This window comes from Ascochyta rabiei, chromosome 6 (genome assembly GCF_004011695.2).
Source record: "Ascochyta rabiei chromosome 6, complete sequence".
Classification (NCBI taxonomy): Eukaryota; Fungi; Ascomycota; class Dothideomycetes; order Pleosporales; family Didymellaceae; genus Ascochyta; species Ascochyta rabiei.
This window is the reverse complement of record NC_082410.1, coordinates 1,356,797-1,381,528: the sequence shown is the minus strand read 5'-3', so window position 1 is coordinate 1,381,528 and position 24,732 is coordinate 1,356,797. Positions and strand designations below refer to the sequence as shown.

Genomic DNA, 24,732 nt, shown 5'->3' with positions numbered 1-24,732 from the left:
GCTCAACCACCACGCCTGGCCCCTAGCACATCGCCTGCGACCGCAACACGGCGCATCCAGCACCATGGCGCGGCACGAGCCCGTAGAGCAGTCTACAGAGACGGCGCACGACGATGGCACTGCGACACCGACGCTCATTTCACCACCCGAATCCAAGACGCCGCCAACCGCCTCGCACAAGCGCAATCAGACCCTCGGTCGCAACTCAGAGCCAGTAGACGCATCGGCGCTCTCCAAAGCCCTCAAGGACTTCGAGCAAGCCGGTAAGGCACGAGAGCGAACACCAATAGCGAGCCCCAGCCGTAAGAGACCGCGGATACAGGGCGACAGGTGAGTGCTGGAAGCGTCATGATGAATTGCGACAACAAACTCACGCTGAGCTCAGATTTATCCCTAATCGCGCAGGCCAAGACTTGCAGGCTAGCTTCAACCTCCTGCATGATGATGGCTCTCCAGCAACACCCTCCAAATCCAAACGTACCCCTCACAACGAGCTGCACTTTCAGAAGAGTAAGCATTGACCACAAAGTCTCACCCTACACAGCGCGGCTGACTCGTTTCCTAGCTGAAGAAGCGAATCGGACGTACTCAGCAGTACTGCGCCAGGAGATGTTCGAAAACTCGGTTCCCCAAGCTTTGTCACAGCGCTTGTCGCCCGCTGACAGTGCCACCACAATGCGCTCTGGAGCACGTTCACATACTCCGCCAACCAGGACCACAAGCTCGTTACCACCACCTAGCGGGACTCCATCAACACCACACAAGAATCTCTTCTCTTACTCCGGCCAACCGACGCCATCGCGAACGCCATCAAGTCGGCATGGCGTGCTCAACCTCAATGCGCGTGCAGACATATACAGCTTATCACCCATCAAATACAGCAGTCAGCGTATGCTTCTCAGCCCCCAACGAGCGCCGCGCGCCGTCTCCAAAGTACCGTACAAGGTACTCGACGCGCCAGATCTGGCAGACGACTTTTACCTCAACCTCGTTGACTGGGGCAGTCAAAACACGCTTGGCGTCGGCCTAGGATCCTGTGTTTACATGTGGAATTCGAGTAGCGGCCGTGTGACCAAACTCTGTGAGCTTCAGGATGATTCAGTGACCAGTGTCAACTGGATACAGCGAGGCTCACACATTGCAATCGGCACGAACAAAGGTCAAGTTCAGATTTGGGATGCACATACCCAGCGCCGGCTGCGAACGATGATGGGCCACACGGCTCGTGTGGGTGCCCTTGCGTGGAACGAACACATACTTACCTCGGGTTCGAGAGATCGCATCATTTACCATCGCGACGTACGACAACCCGACCAATGGCTCCGGAAACTCGTTGGTCACAAGCAAGAAATTTGTGGCCTGAAGTGGAATCATGAAGACCAACAGCTTGCTTCTGGAGGCAACGACAACAAGCTGATGGTCTGGGACAAGCTCAACGCAGAACCTACGTTTAAATGGAGTGAACATCAGGCTGCTGTTAAGGCCATCGCCTGGAGTCCTCATCAGCGTGGCCTTTTAGCTAGCGGTGGTGGTACCGCGGATCGAACCATCAAATTCTGGAATACATTGATCTCGCCAAGCGGGCCCTCAGCTTCATCCCTTGCTGCGGCATCGGCAGCTGCGTCGGCTTCTAGCTCCGCCAATCTACCATCTTCGCCAGCACCGCCTGCAAACTTGCTACAAAGCCTCGATACCGGCAGCCAAGTGTGTAACCTAGCGTGGTCGAAAAACAGCAACGAGATCGTCTCGACACATGGATACAGTCAAAATCAGATCATTGTCTGGAAGTACCCAAGCATGCAGCAAGTTGTCTCATTGACAGGACATACCTATCGTGTGTTGTACCTTGCGATGAGTCCCGACGGCCAAGTCATTGTCACAGGCGCTGGCGATGAAACACTCCGTTTCTGGAACGCCTTCAAGAAGAAAGAGCGCACAGGCGGACTCAGCAGTATGGAGAGCTGGGGTGTCATCCGATAAGTTTGCAGATCATTTGCTATCAGTCTTGCCGATCTTGTGCTTCTTGCACATTTATTCCACCATAAGCATTAGGGAGGCGTGTTTGGTGTAGAAGGACGCCGATACCATTACATTTCATTCTCTTGCGGTTGCAATTGAGAGCATCTGGTCAGTCAAAATATGGGCGTTATGGTTGATTTGACTCTGGGCATTTACGTATTTCATGAATGTTTGCGCGATTTGGGGCCATCGGGGGCTCCTATCATGATGGGCGTTCTTGCTTTTTCTCTCATATAGCCTTGGCGACTCTGCACGCTGGGACCGAGCTTTTCGACTCCCACCACGTTTACGATCATGACTGTACTATAATAGTTCGAATTGTGAAGACGCTTCATGCACATGTTGTTCTGCCAGTTTCTCATACCCCTGCTTCTAGTTTCATTTAGATAAAATTTACATCTCTGACATGCCGTTGAATGCTGCACATTTCGGGGTGACTAGATGTGTGCCGCCGTAGGTCATTCTCACTCCTCGACCTCCACCACCTCTCCGAAGCATCTCTGGTCATCTCGGCTTTGCCGTCGAATTTGTGGTCGCACTGACGCTGAGTCTTTGCTGTCCTCTGCCAGTGAGTATGGGCCGATGATATGTGCGCACAAATTCCCAAGGTTGCGTCGAGCACCTCATCACCTGAAGGTACGCTCCTATCCTAGTGTCTTGCCCAAAGGTTGCACAGTGTGTATCTTGTGTGACAGAATCGTCTACGCGGATGGCCACCCAGGTATGGCCAGAAGGTTGACAGGTCTAGCAATCATCCAAATCTTCGCAGCCTGTACAGTTTTCAAGCAGACTGCATCAACTCTTAACAACTTTAGCATTTAGCATACTAGGGTTTGGTTCAGAGCAAGCTCATTTCAGCTTCACTGTTCTGTTCAGGGCGTTGCATCAAGTATCTCAGCCACCATGTCTTGATTTTCGTCACATTCGCGTTGCTGTCTCAAAATCTGGCACTATTCGATCGATGGCAGGATTTGTTTCGCCACACCTGCTGGCCACCTCTTCAGGATTTGTCCAATATACTGTCATCTCGCCTCATGTGCCCAGCTTGCTCTCACCCTCTTGAGTATCTACGATTGCGCGGTATACGCTGCAGAAGCGGAACTCTAGCACACCAACATGAACATCGTAACAAAGGCGACGAACAGCATTGCGACACGAGCAGAAGGAGCTTTTGCTAACTGTCGAGGGAGTGATGGTTACGAGCTTTCTTATAGCTGTCAAGGGCCAGCTTGCTCAAGTCTCGACGTCAACTTTCAAAATATTGTATGTCACAAGGATGGAAGCAGCAGACTGATCTGTTCGAACGATACCAAGTGTCAGCACGATGCCTCACCGTACCAGTCCAATTTCACCTTCAGTCAAAACGAACCCGATCCCTGGAGCCCTGTGATGGGGAACGAACCAGATACCTGGGTCCACCAAGATCAGCACGTCCTGCTTGGAAGCTGCGCCAGATTCTCCTTGACGAGCGATGGTACAAAACAAGGAACACGAGTGCACGACGAGGGTCAATCTGACATTTGCCCCAACTTCCAAGGGCTACCTATATCGTCAATAGACAGTGGCATTGTAGCAATGACAAGCTCTACTGGCCAGTTTCATGTGGACACAACAGACAGACCTCTAGTCTTCGAAGGCACGAGCCCCCGACATGCCATTTCGAAGTCGACTGTGCTGTTTGCCTTCATCTTTGGCTTCGTCTTCTTCCTCCCCGGCTCACAAGCATCAGGCGTACATCAACACCTCGAGCAACCTCGCCAAAGAACTGATACTCGCACGCGAACAGTCTTTAGTAGAGCCAGGAATTTTGCTGAGGGATTCAAGACCGAGCTCGCCCAAAGGTCCAACAGCCAGACCGCAGATGGAGAGGTTTTTGCCCATAATTTGGTTGCAGATATTGTCTTGTCAGTCTGCCAAGGCTACTTCAACGGTGCAATTCCAAGCAATTTCACCCCAGCGATTGTCCAGAGTTGTGTTGCGTCGATCTATGGAGGCGGTCAACTGTTACCACCGGCTATACAGTTCTTGGCTGTATTTGGCGCCAGCTTGGCTTGTGATTATATTGTCAGCGAAGCGTATCCTAACGGGCGAGACTTTCTGCCTGGTGGTTGCGAGGAGCTAGAGGATTTAACGAGCAAGATCCTTGTTAAGGCTTCGACAACGGTATCATCTGTGCCGACTATTTCTTCGTCGTCAAGTACCCAGACCGCATCTATTGGTGCGATACCTACCGATCGCCCATTGTCTGACGAGCAAGTTTCGAACCAACCGATAGATGCTCTTTCACAGACGATAGTGCCAGATATAGATTTTTCCAATCTGGTACCGCCTCATACACTTCCCGCCGGTACAACACTATCAAAGATGTCCCCTTCAAGTCGAACAGGTGCAAAAATATCGTTCGCGGACGCCGAGACTCTTCCAACCTATGCGGTATCGCTAGCAGGCTTGTCTTCAGCCGGATCGTCAGCTCGTATATTATCTTCGCCATTGCTGACGCCGTTGCCTGAACTGCCGTCTGCAGGACTACCACTGTCCGACCTTAGTTCTACTGGAGTCCCACCAGATACATCTGCGCCGATTGAGTCTTTTGCCACAAAAAATACCCCATCCAATTCCTTCCTATCCGAAGAGCTTGACATCAACTCGGCTGCTAGCATATGGAGCACCATTGCCTCTCAAGATATCTCCTCAGCTGTTCCGTCTCAATCGATGCAATCCACTCCTGGAATACCAAATCAGAGCATTAAAGAGAATTCGGACACGTCAGTTAACATGATTGATTCGAAGCCAGTTTCTCCGTTGAGAGCTTCGTCATGGTCTTTCACATCGGTGCTCTCTTCAAGAACACAACCTACCATCTCCACCCCTCTAGTATTCGCTGTATCCCAAGCGCTACATTCTGCTACTACCAGCTCTTCACCAATGAGCTCTAGATCAGACTCCTCACAATCTACAGCAATATCAGTCTTCATAACTCTGTCACCACCTACTCCACCATCAGGCACATCGGCCATAAGTACGCCAATCTTGAGCTCTTATCTGACGAGCTCATATTATTCTATCCAAAGAGTCTTGAGCAGCTCAGTATCGAATAGATCGCGGTCAAATGCAGATCCTTCGAACATTTCACCTCCGAGCAAACCAACGTCTGACCCGTTGCAATCTAAATCGGGAACATCGGTCAATTCAGAGTCGGAGTCGATATCTTCCAGTCTGATATCTGATGAATCAGTGGCTATTGGGGTTTTGGATGCAGTATCCTCCGCTGTCGCAATTCAGTCTCCATCACAAGAATCGATAACTTCAAGCGAACCGGGTATAGCTACACAGGTCAGCTCGAGCTTGCAGGTACTATCAGAATCAAGCAGGGCCGGGCCGGTCATCTCTATTTCTCCTAATGTGCTTTCAACGCCAGACTCGAGCAAAACGCCATCCACAAGTGTCCTAATGCTCTTCGGTTCCGCCGGGTTACTGTCTTTCGAGTTTGTATCCGGATCTGGTATTTCTTCAAGCAGTTCTCAAGATTCTTTAATCTCATCGCATGAGTTTACTACGAGTATTCAAGCATTCGAGAGCTCTACCAACACCCAAACCTCCCAAGGACTTCAAACTTCGGTCGAAGTCATTATGGTAGTGACTGCGTCAACTGATGCCATCTCTTTTGCAACATCGTCGCTTGAAAATTCCGTCTCGTCGGCCTACGATCCAAAGCTGTCTACATCAAAGCCACCACCACATCTGGGAATGCAGCAGATTTCAGAAAGCTTAGAGTGGCCCACATCACCTACAGCACCTGCTGTTCTGCTGGGAGAACTAGGTACAGACCTATATGTGGCTTTGGTACCGTCGACCGTCTCCGAAAGCCTGCAAATTTTCTCTAAAGCTGTTGAGTATCTATCAAGTCCGTCTTTGCTACCCTCAAATATTCGGGAGCAGGGACCGAGTTCGTTATCGACTATATTGACAGGACACATGTCCTCAAGCAACAGCAGTTTTACGCTCGCCAACGCATCCGTTAGCACGATAGCGATTGCCTCAGAGGTGACCGTCCCAAGCAATTCTGTATCACGACTGGGTGCGGGTACGCCCTTATCTGTGGAAGATGTCCTCGTTAACAGTGCTGCGCCTGCATCTCAATCGAGGTCCGTCATGCTATTACAAGCTTCCGCTGTTCCGCTGTTAATTTGCCAGTTGCCACCGCCGCATCTGTATCGACAGCGCTGACATCAACAATCTCTGTTGACTTCAGCGAGCCGTCAGATGCTTCGAAGTTCGTTACCCGTCCAACAATTGACCCAGCGTTCGCCTCCGTTAAACCGTTTCCGACACTCAAGGATACGGTTACTGGGCTACCTGGAGCGACACGTCTTGCTAAACAATATTCTACATCAACGCAGGTCAATCTATTACCGACGCTTTCCACCTCACCCACCATCTCTACCGCATCTGATACTGGAGCCAAAACACCAGCCATCTCTAAGATCGTTCTTCCATCTGTTTCGACTGACGAGGAACCACCGCCTCTGGTGACTGATACCTCGAGCACCTCGTCAAGATTACTAGCATCTACTCATCTGGAAGCGAACTCGGCCATAAGCAGATCCGTCTCATACCCAGTCTATACCATGGTGTCCATCACAATAGCTTCTTCGAGGATGTCATCGACTACGGTAGCAGCCATCTCCAGCCCGGGACTTTTACCAGCACCTGATAAATCTCAGGCTACTCTGATCAGCCACTCGCCATTCTCATCCTCCACGACCACTCGCGTGATTTGGGTCACAAGTTCTGCCATTTCCAGTGTTTACAGTAGACCAAGTTTGACTTTGTCGTGTGTGTACGATTCGGCGACGCCTGATTTCTGCCCGGACAGTGGATGCGTCAGCCTCATGGCAGATGAGGCGCATTGTGGCGCATGCGACCATGTTTGCGAGCATGTATGCTACCAGGGAGTATGTGTGTGCCCTGATCTCACAGTACCTGATGCGAACAACATGTGCATTAGCAAGCCAGGTCTAGATCAGTGTTTGGATGGATACACTCGCAATGTTTTCAGAATCTGCGCACCGCTTGCAACGTCAACGCCCCTCGGAACCTCTCTCACGGCTACTCAACGCTCCGCCCTAGATGTGATGACGCGACCACCATCCATGTCGTCTTCGAGGACACTCGTCTCATCAGTAGCTGTGGCCGCAACTAGTATTGAGTCCATCGAATGCCCGCTCGAATTACCAGATGTCTGTAACGGTGGTTGTTTCAATACCAGAAGTGAACACAACCACTGTGGAGGCTGTGGCAGATACTGCAGTGGAACATGCATCAACGGGAGCTGTTCCGCGTCGTCTACCCAACCAGACGTGCAACTGATCTCAACCCGGCGGGTGGCCACCACCAGTAGACTTCCACCAATGCCACCAACACGTCCACTGCATACGTTAACAGCCGAGGCTGCAGCACTTTACATACTGAGAGGTATGGCTGGACCTCAACAAGCCTAAGGTGTGTGTATGCCTCGGCATTGACGGTGTTTGTCGTTAGTCTTAGCCGTTATGCTTTAAAGTATGTTCAATAGTGTAAAATCCAGCGAAAGCAGTGTAGGCCTCAAAACAGTATCACGGTGGTGTCAATAAAGTGCACACTTTCATAGCGGAGAACGCTAGATGTGGTGTTGGGTTGCGAGGTGAGAATGGATGATGGAGAAACGCTCGAAGACAGAAACCCGAACATCGTATCATCATCGACGATTGCTTATGTCGGCTGACTGTTGCCGAAGAAAAATGTACCCTATCTCAACGTCCATCCATGCTCCGTTTCGTACTTCCAACAAATAGTGGCAAAACGTCGGAGAGTTTCAGGCTCCAAATGATGATCGGCTCTTTTCGGCCCAACTTACTATTGGCAGTGAGCTGGGCATCACCGCAACGTGCTCCCAGGAAGCTAATCGCCCAGTGAACCGCTACAGTGACAAGCAGCTGTAAACCATGGCCAATCTAGCCGTTATGCGCGCGCGCGCTTTTGAAGTTACATTTGGTGCTGCCAGTGTGGTCCAATACCATGTCCAACCCTCACTGCCGCGTTATGACGCTGACCCATGCAGTACGGACATGGCTCCAACAGCTTTCAGAGGCACGGCAAATATAAACGCGCGCGTCTAGCTAGAAAAGTCGGCGTGTGTCGATACAGCCCTTGTGAACCCTCTTCCATCCTGGTGACATCCAGAGTCCCCTTTGGCGCAGCGCCTGGGCCTCCTCCGATTCTCTCAGCTCCCTTAGCCATGTAGCCGCTCTTCATTAGGGCACTGCGAGCTGATCAACCCACTTGTGGCTTGTTTTTGGTGCGCATACGCAAGGCCAGGGCTGGAAGCGAAGTTGAAAGTCTGACATGATGTACGAGAGGCTGTCCAAAGTTTAAGCTCTCGGTGCGTTGCGCCGTCGGGACTGCTACCAGTGTTAGTCTGTCGGTCGAGAAACCCAGCCCACTTGAATCGGACGGACAAGGCTTTAGTGTTGTTTAGTACGAACATCTGTTCACCACTGACCATGCGAAGCATACGACAATAATTCGAACCCTCATGGCTGCCCGAACTCTCGATTGCCTCGGACAGAGTCCTTCGTATTCGCGTTTGGCACATGCATATAATTTTGCTCGTAAATCCTTCCCGTGTCCGCGACTGACATGGCACTGATCCACACGGCGACTCAAACCTACCCTGGCCCAAATCACGGAGTGCAGTCCGATAGGTACTTGAGCACCATGACGCTGTGGAGTCTGCCGCTTACAAGTTGATTCGGAGTAGATGTTCCGCAGCCCAAAACCAAAAGGTAAGAAGCGGAAAAGTAGGCTCTTTCTAACAACTCCCGGAACTATTCAGCCCTTCCCCAAAACGCCCATGAGTCGCCAAACGATATGACCGAACGAAGCCGCGACAAGGCAGACCCCACACCGCGAAAACGAGCGCTCGTCAGCTGCGACCGATGCAAACTCCGAAGAGCACGATGTATTCGCGACAACCCAGACGAGCCATGTGCAGACTGCAGGACGAATGCGGTGGTGTGCGAGTCGAAACTTCCACGGAAGCAACGCGTTTATGGGAGTGTTGAGACCCTGAGTCTACGATACAGAGCTCTTGAATCGCTAGTGAAAGGGCTCTTTCCTCAAGAAAACGTTCAAGATGTGAGCGTACTGTTCAAACTGGCAGCAGATAGGAGTATTCCCATGCCAGCAAACGATGACTTCAGACCCGCCGACATCTTCCACAATCCAACCCAACAGCGGCCATCGCAAATACCACAACAGCATTTGCCAACACCGCACACAGGGCATCTCACACTCTCGCCCCAGACAGCAAAGTCGTCACAGTCTGCTGGTCCCACATCTTCCTTATCCTCAACGAAAGACAGCCAGCACAACCCCTTCTCTGAGGTGCAACAAGCGAAGCACAACAATGAGGAGCTGATCCCAACAAGATCTGGAGTGCCACACTACTTTGGGCCTTCCAGCAGCTTCCGCCTTGCCACAACGATCAGAGGGCTAGTGGCACGCTGCAAGGCCACTGGTGGAGACTTCCCAACAGTCCGAGCATCCGGCTTTTCCAATTCCAATCTAGCAAGAAGAGCATCGCAGGCATCTTATCAGCGGACTAGTACGAATCCGTCAGACGAGGAGTATACGGTTGGAGGATCTGAGGGCAGATATTCTCCATCCCAGCACCGCAAGGGGCTCAAACGATCGAGAACGCAGATGGAAGGAACGAATGACTCGTGGGAACATCCAAATGAACCCAATGTAGACACCATTGGAGACCTTCTGCCTTCCAGGTCCCTGGCGGATGCGCTCATCTCGGCGTATTTTGACCATTTCCACGTCTACCTCCCTCTTTTTCACAGGAGCATGTTCCAGTTCCGGTTGGAAGCGACGTATTCGAGGAGATCCGAGTTGTTGAAGGATTGCTCGGACACGGGCTGGCTTATCTGTCTGTGTCTGGTCTTCTCATTTGGATGCCAGCAACTTCAGGACCATGATCCCAAGCAGGCCCACAAGCTGCGGCTGAAGTACCTCAGCTTCGTCAAAACCTACTTTCGATGCCTCCTCATGGCAACGTCGATTCTCAACGTACAGGCACTGGTATTACTCAACGTCCATCATCATACCATTGGCCAGAAAAGCAGCTCGTGGCTGCTCATCGGAATGGCTGCCCGCATGGTAAGTTGGACTCCTGATACTGCAAGCTTGTGCTTACCAAGTGCTGACAGGCAATCACCATGGGTATGCACCGAGATGCTACGAACCTGGAGTTCGACCCAATTGAGCGCAACACCCGCAGGCAGGTCTGGTGGTCCATCTACAGTTTCGAGCGGATACTGTGCAGTATTCTCGGCCGGTCGACAGTCATTGATGACAGAGAAATGTCGATGAAGATCCCAGATGCACCCATGCTCGAGCAGAAGAGCATGTCTGCCGAGTTTATGACTTACGCTTTCGAGATCGTCCGCTTGTCGTATACGATACGGCAAAGAGCATACTTCGACTACAATACTGCGGAGGAGAGAACGCCGTCGCTGGCTATGGCAGAGTCTCTTATGCGTGAATGCAGCCGCTTTTTTGCTACGATCCCAGCAAGTCTGTCGTTAGACTACTTACCCACACTACCTCCTGAACAAAAGGCGAGGATTCTTTTGCTGCACATATACTACTTCTATACGCGATGTATTGTTTCGCGGGACTTCCTCATCCAGAAAGTGGAGAGGAACATCGCCTATCTCGAGGGAAAGCCCCTGACTGATTCAGAAGATGTTTCAAGAATGCTCTCGCTAAGCGAAGACTGCGTAGAGTCAGCTCATCAGAGTATACGACTCATTATGGAGGGCGCTCATCTTGGAATTCTTGGTCACTCATGGCTGGACCTGTTCTTCGTCTTTCACTCAGTTATGATTGTGTGCGCCGACTTCCTCGCTCGTCCGAGAAACCATCGGCACACGGCGAAAGATGTTGAGCGCAAAGAAATGGTGCGTATCATGCTGAACCACACTCGCGAAATGAAACTGGCCGCCACATACAAGATTCTCGGCAAGATCGCAATGCAGTTTGCAAGTATAACAGGCGTTGCTGAAGCATACGGGATAGATCGCGAATCTTCGGGGCAAACAGTGACAGGTCTTGAACACCAAGCAGCCCAGGGACTTGATGAGGTATCGCAAAGCATGACTGAAATCTCAGACATCCAGGAAGACTGGTTCGCAAACGCAACCACAAATTTAGGTCTGGATTTTTCACACTTGAACGAGGGTCCAGACACGCTACCGCTGCATGCAGACCCTTCGACATACCCTGAGCTGTACGGTACGCAGCCAAATGCGAGCGCGGTCGATGATTGGACAGCACGCACGTGGCAAGAGATGCCTTCGCTTCCGTGATGTGCATCACGACGTGCATCAAGACGAGCGTCAAAGGAAAAGAACTCACACACCGTAAACAACATCCTCTGCCAACTCTCATGACGCTGTGACTTCGTGATGCTCGAGCATTGTTGACGACATCCCACGATGTGCCGTAGCCGCACTTAGCACGCATTTGGTATAGCTCGATCGTGGAGGGAGTCTTCTCAGATCTGATCGGAGACCCGCTTTGCCGCATCGAGGCGCTCATGACGCAGGCATTCGACAACTCTTTTGTCGTTGCTATAAAAACAAACACAGTGCATGTACGATTCTCACGAGCTGCTCACGAGTGACTGATTCTGATGCCATCCAGTTCACCCGACACGGATCATATCTTGCCGGTCGCAAATATGGCGGCTAGAGCCGGAGAGAAGAAGAGAGTGTTGATTGTGGGAGCTGGTGCCGCCGGTATGTGCGAGATTGAGTCGTCGACTTGACGATGGTCTAACACACTTGTCAGGCATGTCATGTGCTCACCACCTTGCTGAACACCCCGATAAATTCGATGTGACCCTCATCGACGCAGTTGACTATTGCGGAGGACAGGCCTTTTCAATCCCACTCGACAAGGAACGCCACGGAGCCAGCTGGTTGAACCAGGGAGTTCAAGGTGGAAGTTACATCTTCCACCACACACTTACCATGTTCGCACGACAAGGCCACCACGCCGACCCTGTCAATCTGCACGTGTCTTTCGGAAAAGACGACATCTTCTGGACGAATGTCTTCCCTACTGATTTGCTCGCACGACACCAAGGAGAGATCAAGCGGTTCAAGCGCATGATGACCTTCTCCCGCTGGTTCGAAGTTATTTTTGCCCTGATACCCATCAAATACATGTTTAAGCTTTGGAGGTTTTCTGAGGAGTTCACCAATACCGTCGCCATGCCCATGATCGCTCTGTTCCTCGGAACCGGAAATGAAACACCAAACGTTCCGTTCATCGTCCTCGAGCGCCTCTGCACAAGTCCAACGTACGGCTTGTGGTACCCTCCGGACAAGCTGAGCATCGCAAGTAACATGCCCCCCATGGTCGTATTCCCGAAGTTTACCGAATTTTATGGAAAATGGAAGGATGACTTGATCTCCAAGGGCGTCAACGTAAGGCTTTCAACCGAGGTCACAAAAGTGGTTAAGAGAGATAAGGACGGTGTGATTGTCAAGATCGTCAAGCGCACACCAGTATCGGACGGCCACAATCCTAACAGTGCTTGGGTACCAAACGACCCCGTCAACGCCGACCGGAACGTTCGTGAAGAGACAGAGCACTATGACGAGATTGTGCTTTGCGTTCTGTATGTATATCGTGTGTCTTTGAGGCAGCAAGTACTAACAAATCGTAGTGCGGACACGGCTAAGCGCATCCTCGAGCCATCAGCCTCATTCCGCGAGAAAAAGGTCTTGGGATCTGCAAAATTCTCTGACGATATTACAATCACCCACTGGGACAGCGACTACATGGAGAAGCACTACGAGAACTTCTACGACGAGAAAAAGGCCGTTTCCAGCCTCTCGGGCGTTGATCAGTCTCAGCGACTCAAGTACGCCAAGGACTCTTTCAAGCCCATGTACTACATCAAGATGTACCCCCAGGACCGCTCGAAGCTGGAGATGTGCTTCGACTGCACAAACTACCAGAGCCAGTTTCCACCGGAGATGCCCTTCGACAGGCACGTTTTCCAAACCATCTACCTGAACAAACACCGCGACGGCCACCTCTGGAGCAGCGAAGAAATCAACAAGGACAAAATCATTCGACAAGACTGGTGGCATCAGCTTTGCCACTCATGGACCCACTACCTTTTCGTCGTCCCATGGATGTGGCTGCTGCAAGGCCGCAAGCACACCCGTTTCGCCGCTGCCTGGACGCTCATCAACGCCCACGAAGTTGCCGTCATGTCCGGCATCGCCGCCGCCGTCGATCTGGGAGCCAAGTATCCAGAGGACCTGGAGCGCGACAAGTTCGCTCTGCTGAGTTTTCGTCTCTACTACCTGCTCACATACGGCAAGTGGTACAAGAGACACGCAACCAAGCAGACAAAAGAAGGTCCCGGCAAGGACTGGGCTAGCGGTTGGTACGGCAGCGTGTACAGGGGCCCGGGCGTCGGAACTACAGACAGGAAGCAGTGGAGACAAGAAAACGGAATTGAGGGCGAGGGGCCTGCGTACGATTGGCCGGTCGATGCCGGTGCACGCCACAGAGTGGATGGGAAGCCTGGCACTGGCGAGGGCGGAAAGTCGTCACAGGAAGGTCTCATCGCGTGAGCGATATCATCGTTAACTGCCGATATGTACAAATAACGTGCAACGTATTGAAACAGAATCGCATATGAGGCTCGATAGTTTAATCTTAATCTCGCTGCCCGGCAGCATACATCACCACGCAGCCACAAACCAACATAGTGATAACAATACTCCTCGGCGCCAGACAAAACCTTTCGAGCCAGTTAGGTAGGGCACATGTTACGACCCCAAGACGCGTCGTCCAATCACCCTTTTCTTTTGTTACTCTCTTTCATCTAACACAAGGTGCAGTGTTGCTCGGATTGATTGAATGTTTCATCCTCGAGGCTCGGCACATCCTTGTCCTTTCATCTACACATTTACCCGCCGGTAGTACGGGACCCCATCGCGGAAAGCCATACTACCCACCACGACAATGCTAGGAGTTGAAAGGGGGGAGTGGCGGAGGACAATGGAAAATGTATTTAAGTATCCGCGCAAATGGCCTCAAAGTTGCTCAAGACAGTGGTAGCGAGTATATACTTGTTCAACCATGAAGTCCCTCGTTCTTTCTCTCCTGGCGTTGGCCAGCACTTCGGCGGCGCACTACACGCTCCCTGAGCTTGTGGTCGGTGGAAAGGGAACGGGGAACTGGCAGTATGTTCGTCAGACTGCTAACTACCAGTCCAATGGTACCCTTGACCTCCTCTCTCACACCCGCATTCCCCGTACTAACCACTCATCTAGGTCCCGTGACCGACGTCTCCTCCACCGCAATCCGCTGCTACCAGCTCGCCCCCGGCACCTCGGCCAAGACGTACACAGTCAACGCCGGCGACACGGTAGCTTTCACTGCAGCGTCATCCGTGAGCCACCCAGGGCCGATGCAGTTCTACATGGCCAAGGTGCCCAGCGGCCAGACAGCCGAGACATGGGACGGCAGCGGTAATGCGTGGTTCAAGATCTACCAGGAAGAAGCCATCACGACATCGAGCTCTATTTCGTGGGCCAGCATGGGCAAGACGCAGATCCCCGTCACGCTGCCCAAGAGCCTGCCGAGCGGCGAGTACTTGCTGCGGGCTGAGCACATTGCTCTGCACAGCGCTGGAAGCTCAGGAGGTGCCCAGGCAAGTTTTCATTTTTTTTTTCATTTTTTTTTTATAAAAAAAACCCTCAAGGTGGTGCGTGGTGTTCTGTTTGCTGACTGCGTCGTAGTTCTACCTGTCGTGTGCGCAGATCAAGGTCCAGAACGGCGGCAGCGGAAGCCCCTCGCCTCTCGTGTCCTTCCCAGGCGCGTACAAGGCTTCAGACGCCGGTGTCCTGGTCAACATCTACTACCCGATTCCGCAGAACTACAAGCCCCCGGGCCCAGCTGTCTGGACGGGTTAGATGCGTGGGGTGGAGTCAGTTTGTGGTAGGAGAGTGTGTCTTTTGACGCAGGACACTTCTTCTGTAGACAGTTCAGTGCTCGAATATTACCTTGCTCGTAGTCGGTGCCGTGAACGCCTTGTCTTGCTGCCAGTGATATGGAATCCAACTGTTCATGCAATGCGGGAAATTTCGTGTCTGCCACTGCATGTATTTCCAAAGACCCCTTTCTTGCCAGCCGTCTATCTGGATTCGAGTCGGCTCGATACATGCTGCTTCTACCTGTATCAACAAGAAAACATTCTCCCGGATATATGCACATCCCTACACCACCTATAACGGTCTACAATACAATACCTTTCTCTCCTTTCCTCTCCCTCTCTTCCTTCCAAGGATCGCTCAACCCCACACACCACCAAGGCCCACCTCTTACTGAACGCTAGATACTCACTAGTGAGTGAGTGCCATACACTAGCATCACCACGGCCCACCTCCTTCTCAATGCAGAATCGCTTTGGTGCGTTCAAGAGCAGCCGAGATCCACTGTGCTTCTTGATTCAGCATTCGCGATCTTTCACGTGGAGGGTTGGAGATGGGAGTGATGGGAGATATAGTTCCAGAGACTTCCAGGTCTGCGAACATGAGAGATTCTGTTGCTAGTCGATGGGGTTTGTCTTGTCGTCGTCGTTTGTCGTCGTCGTTTGTCTTTGTTGTTGTTGTCATTGTCGACATACCCACACACTGCAAAAACTCACCACCGGGCTGCGCAGCTCCTTCGCCTGCAGCTCCGCCATATCGCTCGCGCAACTCGCCAGGGTTCCCTACTTCCACGCCTGCATCAAAGAAGCGCTGCGTCTGTACCCGCCTGTGACAGGTGGTGTGACGGTGTCGGCGCCGCACTGGCCTGTGTGCAAGTCTGCGCAGCACTTTACTGATCTGCTCGCTTTCGCACCTGAGTGCTGGATGGGAGACGAGCGGTTCAAGAATGATGCGAGAGGCGTAGTGCAGCCGTTCTCTGTTGGGCCGCGGGATTGTCTGGGGAAGAAGTACATCTACTTGTGCTGTTGGCTGACGTGAAGACTGACAAGGTGCAGCATGTCGTACCATGAGATGCGGATGATTCTCGCAAAAGTGCTGTGGTCGTCTGATCTGGAGCTGTGTGAGAAGCAGTGCGATTGGCTGGATCAGAGGGTGTTTTTGGTTTGGGAAAAGGTGGCGCTGATGGTCAGGTTGAGAGCAGTGGAGAGGTGATGACGATGACGATGACGATCTACGACGACAGGATGATGAGCTTGGACGCAGGGAGCATTGTTCTTATTTTGGAGAAACTATCATGTACTGCACTTGACCTGCGCTCAGATGACGTTCTTCAGTTCTTGCCCGGCGAGGAACTTCCTCAGGTTCCAGGCAATCAGGTTCTCTGGGTTCTGCGGCCTGCCGCCTGCAGCGTGCGGGCTGACAATGGTGTTGGGCGTCTTGTACAGACGGCCGCCCTCGGGGTAGGGTTCTGTCTCGAAGACGTCGAGCGCGGCACCACCGATGCTGCCCTGCTCGAGCGCGTTGGCCAGCGCATCCTCGTCCACCGACGTGCCTCTTCCTACGTTAACGATCCAGGCGTGGTTAGGCAGCAACTTGAGGCGCTCGGCGTTGAGGGCGTGTTTTGTGGCGTCAGAGCCGGGCAGGATCATGACGAGGGCGTCCGTGTTGGGCAGGATGTGTTTGAGGTCGTCCTCGGCGTAGACCTCGATGCCGTTGCGCACGCCCTTGGACCGCGCCACGCCCTTGACGTTTGCGCCGAGGGCGGTCAGCCACGGTGTCAGGCACTTTGCAATGTTGCCGAACCCCCACACGACCACGTTGGCGTCCTGCAGCGTGGTGAAGTTGCCCTGCGGCCTGTCCGGCTGCGGCCCGCCCAGGTGTCCCGGCCACTTGCCCTGGGTCTGGTGGTCGCGCATCTCGTAGAAGCGGCGGGCGGCATTCAGCAGCAGGCCCAGCGTGTGCTCGGCGACGGTGTGGTCGTGCAGGCCCGAGCCCGTGGTGATTGTGATCTTGGCCGGGTCGAAGCCAGCGCCGAGGACGTCGTTGGGGCCGGCGGCGAGCGACTGGATCCACTTCAGCTTCGTCAGGCGCCGGGCGGCGTCCTTGAGGTTTGCCGCCGTGTTGGTCCACGTGACGAGGATCTCGGCGTCGGTGTGGTCCTCGGGGATGTTCTGCCTGACGTCGTAGGGCACGAGGTCGACGCTGTAGCCCTCGAGCAGCTTGGGGTCGAGCGCGAGCGACGTGGGGTAGAGAAGCTTGGGCATCGTGACGACTTGGGGCGCGGTGGTGCGATATGCCTTGCGTGGTATTTGAGCAATGGAAACGGGGGGGAGGTGCCTGGAGATCTGGGAGAGGCGCTGCATGAGGGAGGTGCACAGAAGGGAGGCGAGGCACGTTTATGGGAGGAGGGCGGGGAGGAGCTCCATGCATGTCGTCAGTTGCCGACGAGCGTCGGCCTTTGAACGTGGGGCTTCGGCGGTGGGCCCGAGGTTCACGACGGACCATCTTTCCACGAGTGCCCGACTTTCACTACTACGTAAATCACTAGTACACAAAATCACTAGTACACAAAATCACTATTCATATAATCCCTAGGCTACAGCGACTGCAAACACCCTAGAAGCAGAACCACGTGCCGATGCGCTTTCCCGTCTCTCTCCAGCTCTTCGTCTCCGGCCCTATATCCTCCTTGGTGTACACGTCCGTCTCGAGGTCCATCTCCTGTGCCTTTCGGAACTTGGTCTTCTTAACTAGCTTCCACACTACTATCATCGCAAAGAAGACCGGCAGCTCGAGGTAGAAGCTGACAAAGTCCACCGCACCAAAGCTCGGGCTGAACGATGACCAGCCCTGGACCAGGATGATGAAGCTGTTCAGCACAATGCAGAGTATGGGCCCGACTGGATACGTCCAGTTCTTGAACGGCAGCAGGTGCTCCTTGCCTTGGGCCTTCAGTCCAGCGCGGAACCGCAGCGACGCAATGCCAATACACACCCAGCTGAGTTGGTTCGATACGCCGACAATGTTCTGCAGCCACGTCCAGACCTCGCCAGACCCTGCAAAAGACAGAGAAAAGAGGACGATGGAGACTAAGCTCGTCGTGAGCACCGCAACCCAGGGAATCTGGTAGCGCGTCAGCTTGGTAAAGACCTTCGGTGCATGGCCGTTGGCGCCCAGTGTGTATAGCAGTCTTGACCCAGCATAGAGCGCATGGTTGCCTGCAGAGACTACACTGGTGAGGACGACCGCGTTGACAAACGACCCTGCGGCCTTGGACCCGGCCATCTGGAAGGCAATGGTGAATGGCGAAGTGCGACTCGACTTGGTGTTCAGGCCAGGGTAGTCGTAGGGAATGTTCAGGCCGATCATCAGTGCTGACAGGATGTAGAACAGGAGAATTCGCCAGAAGACGTTCCTAACTACTTTCGGCATTGTCCTTGCGGGGTCCTTGGTCTCGCCCGCCGTGATAGCAATGGACTCGGTCCCTCCGTACGCGAACGATGCGGTGACGAAGACGGACGCAAATCCTCCAATACCTCCAACAAACGGCGCATCACCCGGCATCCAGAACTTGCCGCCGATGTATCCATACCCGATGTTTCCACCTGCGTTGACGGCGATGCTCAAGATGATGAAGATGATGATGGTCACCACTTTCAACAAACTCAGCCAGTACTCCAGCTCACCGTACGCTTTCACGTTGATGATGTTGGCCAGTACAATCAACACCCACACAATGATTCCCAGCGCGTACCACGGAAAATAATCAGTCCAGTACTGCACGAGCAACTGCAGCGCCACCAAATCGGCCGCCGTGCTCACCGCGTCGTTGAACCAGTAATTCCACGTCAGCGCGAATCCAAATGCGTCGTCCACATAGCGTCCAGCAAAAGTACAGAACGACCCTGCGACCGGCACGAAAGCCGCCATCTCGCCGAGAGCGAGCATGGTGCTGTACACAATGGCGCCGACGATACTGTAGCAGATGAGGAGCGATGCAGGCCCGCCTGTTGCGAGCGCTTTGCCTGTGCCGAGAAACAGACCAGTGCCAATGGTGCCGCCGATGGCTATCATCTGGACCTGACGCGCAGAGAGGGAGCGGCGGAGGCGGTCCTCGTTAACGAGCTCATCGTGGGAGTGTGCGCGCTCGAGCGACGCAGGCGAGCCGTCGTGGTTGTAGGGTCCCTTTTCAGCTTCGTGAGTCGCCATCCTCGAAATCCAGCTCTTTCGGCGTATGCGAAAACGACCGGTGACTTTCAGCAATCTCTGCTACAAAACGCGCATCCGTCCAATTCTTATACATACGAACCCAGTGCTGACTACAGGGGAGCCCAGCCGTGCAGAGAAACCCAAGCTCAGCAAAGTCTCCATGGCGCGAGTCTTGTGAAAGCTTGTCGAGTCGAGCTGCTTCGAGCGATAGCGAGCAACATGCAACCTAGCACGCAATTTCGTAGTCAGGAGATTGGTTGCACCCGGACGGCTCGATCGCAGCGTCGTATTCAATCGCTAAGATGCTAGCTGGTAAGGGCTAGTCGGCTGAAGATTCCCCACCTTCCTTCAACGGTCTCGCTAGCATCGTGTTCTTTCTCTCAGCACACCCATGCATGGCAGGGCGTATGTAAATCTTACAAGAGGCACGCCGTGGAAAGGTTTCTGTGAAGAGGTGCACATGGTTCCCATGTGAACTGACTGGCCTGAGGAAATACGATCCACAGCCGCGTTGCAAAACAGCTTCGTATAAACGTAATCGCAACACCGCCTTCAGTATCCTTTCTTCAACCTCAAGAACCCGATCACTGCCGCTGCAGCCACCACAATCGCTGTCAAAAACATAAATGCCGAATCCGCCTGGCTCATCTTGCACCGACTGACCAGCATACCCCCTTTACCGTACCACCAGCACTCAAGATCGTCGTTCTGTTTCCTAGCACCTCCACATATGATATCGCTCGTGACCAGCTTGTACGCGTTCGTGTGTTTACCCCAGTCACCACTCGCGTCTCTCTGTGAGATAGCCACGCACTTGACGCCTTTGAGCTTAACCGCCATGAGCTGCGACTCGATCAGCATTCTCTCGACCACCCGTGAGATCCGTGTACAGGGTGCAACAGGGCGGCAAGAAGAGATGGAGAGAGGAAAACAAACATACAATCCCACCAGCGATGTTAATCCCAGCGACCACCGCATCAACCAACACCCCAATCTGCCCCTGCAGCACCGCCGTCCACTGCCCCGCAACACCCAGCACCGCCCCCACGAACGACAGCCCGCCCGCAAACGCAGCGAACCCGAGTGTGGACGACAGACTGCCTAAATGATGACCCCTGATCAGTGAGGTGGAGAGCCCAAACACCACGAGGGCGAAGAGGGCTTGTGTTCCGCGGAGGGCAAAGGTGAGGGCTGGGGAGGGGGCGAGCATGATTGGGGTTCGTGGCGACGAGAAGGAAAGTGTGGTGAGGTATGGTGAGGTGTGGTGAGGCGTGATGATCAGCGTTCGAGAAGAGAACGACGAAATGTGAGCGATGAGTACGAAGATGAAGAAGCAACGGCGTACTTAAACCCTCCACTTCCGCACCATCGTTACCTCTCTTCCTGCTTGCCTGGCTTTCTGCCTCGCAACACGGAGGAAATTACATAGCCACTTAGTCGTCCTGCTATCACGCTCTGCGTCCATATCTCATCCGCGTGAGATTCGTACATGCGTCGAAGTATTGGCTGAGACGGTTCAGACGACTCAAAAGGCGGTGGTGCCAGGAAGATGACACAAGGCTGTTGGTTCTTCAACACTGCCCGTTCGGGGTGATATTCAGGGCGTGTGTGACATGTTGACGGATAGCAGCATTCGGTACGCGCACGAAGCGACGTGATGAGGCGGAGAGATGGTAATGGCAGGTTACTACGTACACTGGCGTAAGATTGGAGAGCCGCACATGCACGATCCAACGAAAGGGAAAGAAAAGCAACCTGTCGCAGTAGAGAATAGGCCGCTATAGCGTGGCTAAGAGGGTAAGTGAATGTGCGTACCAATACTACCTTTGTGGCTGCAACACAACAAAACATTGCGCTTTTGTACTCCAGCTCCAGCCCCGTCCATCGTCCGCATACCAGCTCTTCACACCCTAAACACCAGCACACCTCTCTCGTACAGCCCGCTCACAATCCCCACGCCCCTCTGCAAATCCCGCACCGCTGTGCTACTACTGCAGAACTCCCCCCCGTCATCTCTATACAGCGTCCTCACCCCCCCGGTTTCACTCCACTCCGCAACCCAGCTGGGCGCCGTGCACTTACACGCCTCCCTCTCGAGCACACTACCGTCGAGGTCGCACGCCGCGCGCCGCTGTGAAACGCCCATCAGCCCCGGCGCAAATGCATGGCCAGCCAACAGCACAGCCCCGTTGGAATCGCGGGACAGGTTATCCACCGCCGCAGGCGCGCCGACTATGCGCTGGAACTGCAGCGCGTGGTCGGCCGCGGTTTCGAATAAGTAGATGCCGGGCTTCGACGACGACGCAACGGCCAGCGTGGTGGCGTTCAAGAACGTGATGCCGTTGGCGAAGGGCACTCTTGCTACTATCTTTGCATCTTCGGGCCGCCGCGTGTCGATGTAAACCACGCTGCCGCCTGGAACGCTGGAGAAGGTTTCGATTTTGCTGAGCAGCGGGGAGGTGGCTGCGCGGAGATAGTGGTCGTTTGTTACGTACAATTCGGTTTTGCTGATTATTTCAATCGAGTTGGGAGCGTGCAGAAGCGCGTGATTGAGTCTTGCTACTAGCGTGGTGGTGAGGGTGCGGATGTCAATGTGCAGGATGAGAATGTGGGATTTCGAGTGGCGGCTGTGGTTGACGACGTAGAGTGTGGATGTAGCCGCGTCGAAAGCGATGCCTAGGGGGTGCAGGTCCGGCTCGTCTATGTCGAGCTGTTTCAGTCGTTCTGTATCTGAAAGGTTGGGGCTTGCGTAGTCGTAGATCCACAGCCCACCATGATCTGAGCTGTCTTTCTCGGGCTTGAATGTGCCCTGGGTAATTTAGTACGATGCTGTTCAACACTAGACATCTCGCGATGCTCAAATCGCAAAGATTGAGGAGAGAGCATCTTACCATGACGGTATTCCATCGATCCCGTCCTGGATCACAGCTTAAGAATGCAACACCCAAGCTCTCCTCCATGATAACATCTTCGCAATTGCGTAGCCGGTCCTGGTACTTGATTTCATAGCTCTCGAAGCCTCTCAAGTTTTCAAACTTCCCTGGCCGGTTGGCTGCAATCGTTGAAAATGTAATGTAGCGGTCGTACAGGTACGGTGCTATCAGAGCTAGAAAGAGCACTTGGAGCTACTTCAAGATCAGTCTGAACATCTTCGCGGGATCGAAAAACACGCACAATTGGTTTGATAACAGCCATCTTACTGATGTTATATGATGCAGTCGAAAATGTGAGCTGTGAGGGTGATGTGGGGAAGTAGAAGGTCGACGCGCTTTATCAGCTTGCACCGGGTGAAGCGGAGATCGGCATTATTGCTTCTAATTCGAGCAAGGTCTCACTCACTCCAGACAACTACAAGACCGACGTACTCCCGTGCAGTGAACCTTGACTTGAAGGCCCGGGTCCACTTGCGGTCAGAAAATCAAAATCGGCACCCTCATGCGCCTGATTGACCGTCCTCTCGTACAGGCCACGGTAACCCCTCTTAGTCGCACGCTCTGACAATACCGAAGGCTGCGGCGGTACACCCTGGCTCCCAAGCAATACCTCCCTTCTCTTCTGCAGTCTTCTCTGGATCTCAGCCTCTTCGACGTCAAGCCTCAAGATCCGCTGCTCCACATTGCACGTGATCTGGTCCCCGTCCTCTACAATACCCAGTACACTCTCTGGCAATGCAGACTCGGGCGATACGTGCAGTGCTATAGTCCCTCCTGCTGTGCCACTCATTCTCCCATCGCTGACTCGCAGCATGTCTGATATACCTTGGCGACTGAGCTTCCGTGGTATTGGAATGAGTCCTGCCTCGGGCATCCCGGGGTAACCTAAAGGTCCAATGTTTTGCAAGACAAGAACAGAGGAGGGCGTCACATCGAGATCTGGCGAATCAATGCGTTGAGCGAGGTCTGCTGCGTTTCGAAAAACGACTGCGGGACCAGAGTGTGATAGTAGGGTGCGGTCTTTCGAGGCCGAAGCTTTCATCACACTCCCCTGTGGTGCGAGGTTACCGTAGAGGACGACAAGACTCGATGACGTGGAGAGTGGATTGGAGAGTGGCCGGATGATTGAAGTCGAGTAAGGAAATGGCTTGAACGGCGTCGCATCGAGAACTTCGCCAAGGGTCTGCCCGCTGATCGTCATTGCCGAAAGATGGAGAAGGGGGCGCAAAGTGTGAAGTAGGGCGTTCATCCCACCCGCATTGTGGAAGTCGGTCATGTAGTTGTCTCCGCTAGGTTTAAGGTCAACGATCAGCGGTGTGGTTCTGCCAACTTCATCGACGTCTTTCAAGGTGATTGCCCCTTCAAGTTCGGGGTGCCGATTGATGATGGCAAGGAGATGGACTATGCCGTTGGTACTACCGCCGATCGCTTGAAGTACAACGAGTGCATTGAGGAAAGATTCTCGAGACAGTATGACTTGAGGTGTTCGCTTGGCCGCCGCTACCACAACAGCGTGGCGGCCTGTCTCTTCTGCAATCCGTAGACGAGCGGCCGATACAGCCGGCGCACTTGCACCTTTCAGCGGCATCAGTCCAAGAGCAGCTGTCAGACATGCCATGGTACTGGCCGTTCCCATGACGCCACACGTGCCCACCTGTTGTAAATCAGTTACTGTCGGATCCATGACGCCAGGAACCAAACCAAACTTACAGTGGGTGCCAGCTCTTCGTTGATGTCAACGATTTCTTCAATTTCGATCTGGCCTGCGCGAAACGATGCCCAGTTGTTGCGACAATCTGTGCAAGCACCGACACGTTTGCCTTGATAGCTTCCAGTCGACATTGGTCCAGTGATCAAAGGCAAAACTGGCTTGTTGGCCGATATCCCGCCCATGATTTGCGCAGGAACAGTCTTGTCACATCCTAGAAGGATTATTGGCAATGGGTTCCATTACATATTGACAGTGACTCTCTCACCTCCTATCATGATGCAGGCATCGACAGGCTGTGCGCGAATCATCTCTTCAGTATCCATGCTCATCAAGTTTCGGAGGAACATGCTGGTGGGTGCTGAAAAGGACTCTGCAATGCTGACAGTTGGAAAGTCGATTGCGAGTCCTCCGGCCAGCTGCACACCTCTCTTAGCTGCTTCGATGAGCTGCGGTGTGTTGCCATGACCTGGGTTGGAAGTCAGCTTATGGAATGTTCCAAACTGTGATATGCGTCAACACACAGGGATTGAAGCCACTGTTCGTGTTGATGATGCCGACGATTGGTCTTGATAGGGCATCTTCGCCGTATCCCAAGGCTTTGATGAAGACCTTTCGCAGAAACAGAGAGAAGTGAGGGTCGCCATAGCCTGCAAGTCCCTGCCTCAAGCCGGCGGTCGATGCAATTGGCTGTGATAGGTCGTAGTCGGCGTTGTCTTCTGCCATTGTGCAAGGCTGGCTAAGCTGACAAGACTAGGAACGGTCAGGGAGGGAAGAAGACCTGGATTTCCAA

The 24,732-nt window shown here is 53.3% G+C and overlaps 9 protein-coding genes across 9 annotated transcripts, besides 4 other annotated features; 4 read left to right on the top strand and 5 right to left on the bottom strand.

Annotated features, from left to right (window-relative positions):
• Nucleotides 1–64: 64 nt before the first annotated feature.
• EKO05_0004364 (substrate-specific activator of APC-dependent proteolysis) lies at nucleotides 65–1,980 on the top strand (the record flags this gene model as incomplete). Its single annotated transcript, XM_038938775.1, has 3 exons — nucleotides 65–330; nucleotides 386–510; nucleotides 566–1,980. 3 exons carry the CDS (start codon nucleotides 65–67, stop codon nucleotides 1,978–1,980), a joined length of 1,806 nt encoding a protein of 601 aa, XP_038800169.1.
• A 6,948-nt stretch (nucleotides 1,981–8,928) lies between these two features.
• EKO05_0004363 (uncharacterized protein) lies at nucleotides 8,929–11,435 on the top strand (the record flags this gene model as incomplete). Its single annotated transcript, XM_059636370.1, has 2 exons — nucleotides 8,929–10,224; nucleotides 10,275–11,435. 2 exons carry the CDS (start codon nucleotides 8,929–8,931, stop codon nucleotides 11,433–11,435), a joined length of 2,457 nt encoding a protein of 818 aa, XP_059492353.1.
• A 374-nt stretch (nucleotides 11,436–11,809) lies between these two features.
• Nucleotides 11,810–13,724, top strand: EKO05_0004362 (uncharacterized protein; the record flags this gene model as incomplete). The annotated part of the gene is made up of 3 exons (XM_038938696.2): nucleotides 11,810–11,867; nucleotides 11,920–12,754; nucleotides 12,803–13,724. 3 exons carry the CDS (start codon nucleotides 11,810–11,812, stop codon nucleotides 13,722–13,724), a joined length of 1,815 nt encoding a protein of 604 aa, XP_038800167.2.
• A 511-nt stretch (nucleotides 13,725–14,235) lies between these two features.
• EKO05_0004361 (uncharacterized protein) lies at nucleotides 14,236–15,100 on the top strand (the record flags this gene model as incomplete). Its single annotated transcript, XM_059636369.1, has 2 exons — nucleotides 14,236–14,374; nucleotides 14,430–15,100. The coding sequence occupies 2 exons, from the start codon at nucleotides 14,236–14,238 to the stop codon at nucleotides 15,098–15,100; spliced, it is 810 nt and encodes a 269-aa protein (XP_059492352.1).
• Nucleotides 15,101–15,701: 601 nt separating this feature from the next.
• Nucleotides 15,702–15,778: a tandem repeat.
• Nucleotides 15,779–16,299: 521 nt separating this feature from the next.
• Nucleotides 16,300–16,340: a tandem repeat.
• Nucleotides 16,341–16,405: 65 nt separating this feature from the next.
• Nucleotides 16,406–17,452, bottom strand: EKO05_0004360 (uncharacterized protein; the record flags this gene model as incomplete). The annotated part of the gene is made up of 1 exon (XM_038945563.1): nucleotides 16,406–17,452. One exon carries the CDS (start codon nucleotides 17,450–17,452, stop codon nucleotides 16,406–16,408), a length of 1,047 nt encoding a protein of 348 aa, XP_038800165.1.
• Nucleotides 17,453–17,705: 253 nt separating this feature from the next.
• On the bottom strand, nucleotides 17,706–19,298 carry EKO05_0004359 (Basic amino-acid permease; the record flags this gene model as incomplete). The annotated part of the gene is made up of 1 exon (XM_059636368.1): nucleotides 17,706–19,298. One exon carries the CDS (start codon nucleotides 19,296–19,298, stop codon nucleotides 17,706–17,708), a length of 1,593 nt encoding a protein of 530 aa, XP_059492351.1.
• Nucleotides 18,708–18,735: a tandem repeat.
• Nucleotides 19,299–19,850: 552 nt separating the features above from the next.
• Nucleotides 19,851–20,508, bottom strand: EKO05_0004358 (uncharacterized protein; the record flags this gene model as incomplete). Its single annotated transcript, XM_038939036.2, has 2 exons — nucleotides 19,851–20,141; nucleotides 20,239–20,508. The coding sequence occupies 2 exons, from the start codon at nucleotides 20,506–20,508 to the stop codon at nucleotides 19,851–19,853; spliced, it is 561 nt and encodes a 186-aa protein (XP_038800164.2).
• Nucleotides 20,509–20,537: 29 nt separating this feature from the next.
• Nucleotides 20,538–20,575: a tandem repeat.
• A 626-nt stretch (nucleotides 20,576–21,201) lies between these two features.
• EKO05_0004357 (uncharacterized protein) lies at nucleotides 21,202–22,493 on the bottom strand (the record flags this gene model as incomplete). Its single annotated transcript, XM_059636367.1, has 3 exons — nucleotides 21,202–22,107; nucleotides 22,190–22,423; nucleotides 22,473–22,493. 3 exons carry the CDS (start codon nucleotides 22,491–22,493, stop codon nucleotides 21,202–21,204), a joined length of 1,161 nt encoding a protein of 386 aa, XP_059492350.1.
• A 153-nt stretch (nucleotides 22,494–22,646) lies between these two features.
• Nucleotides 22,647–24,665, bottom strand: EKO05_0004356 (Dihydroxy-acid dehydratase; the record flags this gene model as incomplete). Its single annotated transcript, XM_038938951.2, has 4 exons — nucleotides 22,647–23,885; nucleotides 23,942–24,153; nucleotides 24,208–24,408; nucleotides 24,464–24,665. The coding sequence occupies 4 exons, from the start codon at nucleotides 24,663–24,665 to the stop codon at nucleotides 22,647–22,649; spliced, it is 1,854 nt and encodes a 617-aa protein (XP_038800163.2).
• Between the last annotated feature and the right edge of the window lie 67 nt (nucleotides 24,666–24,732).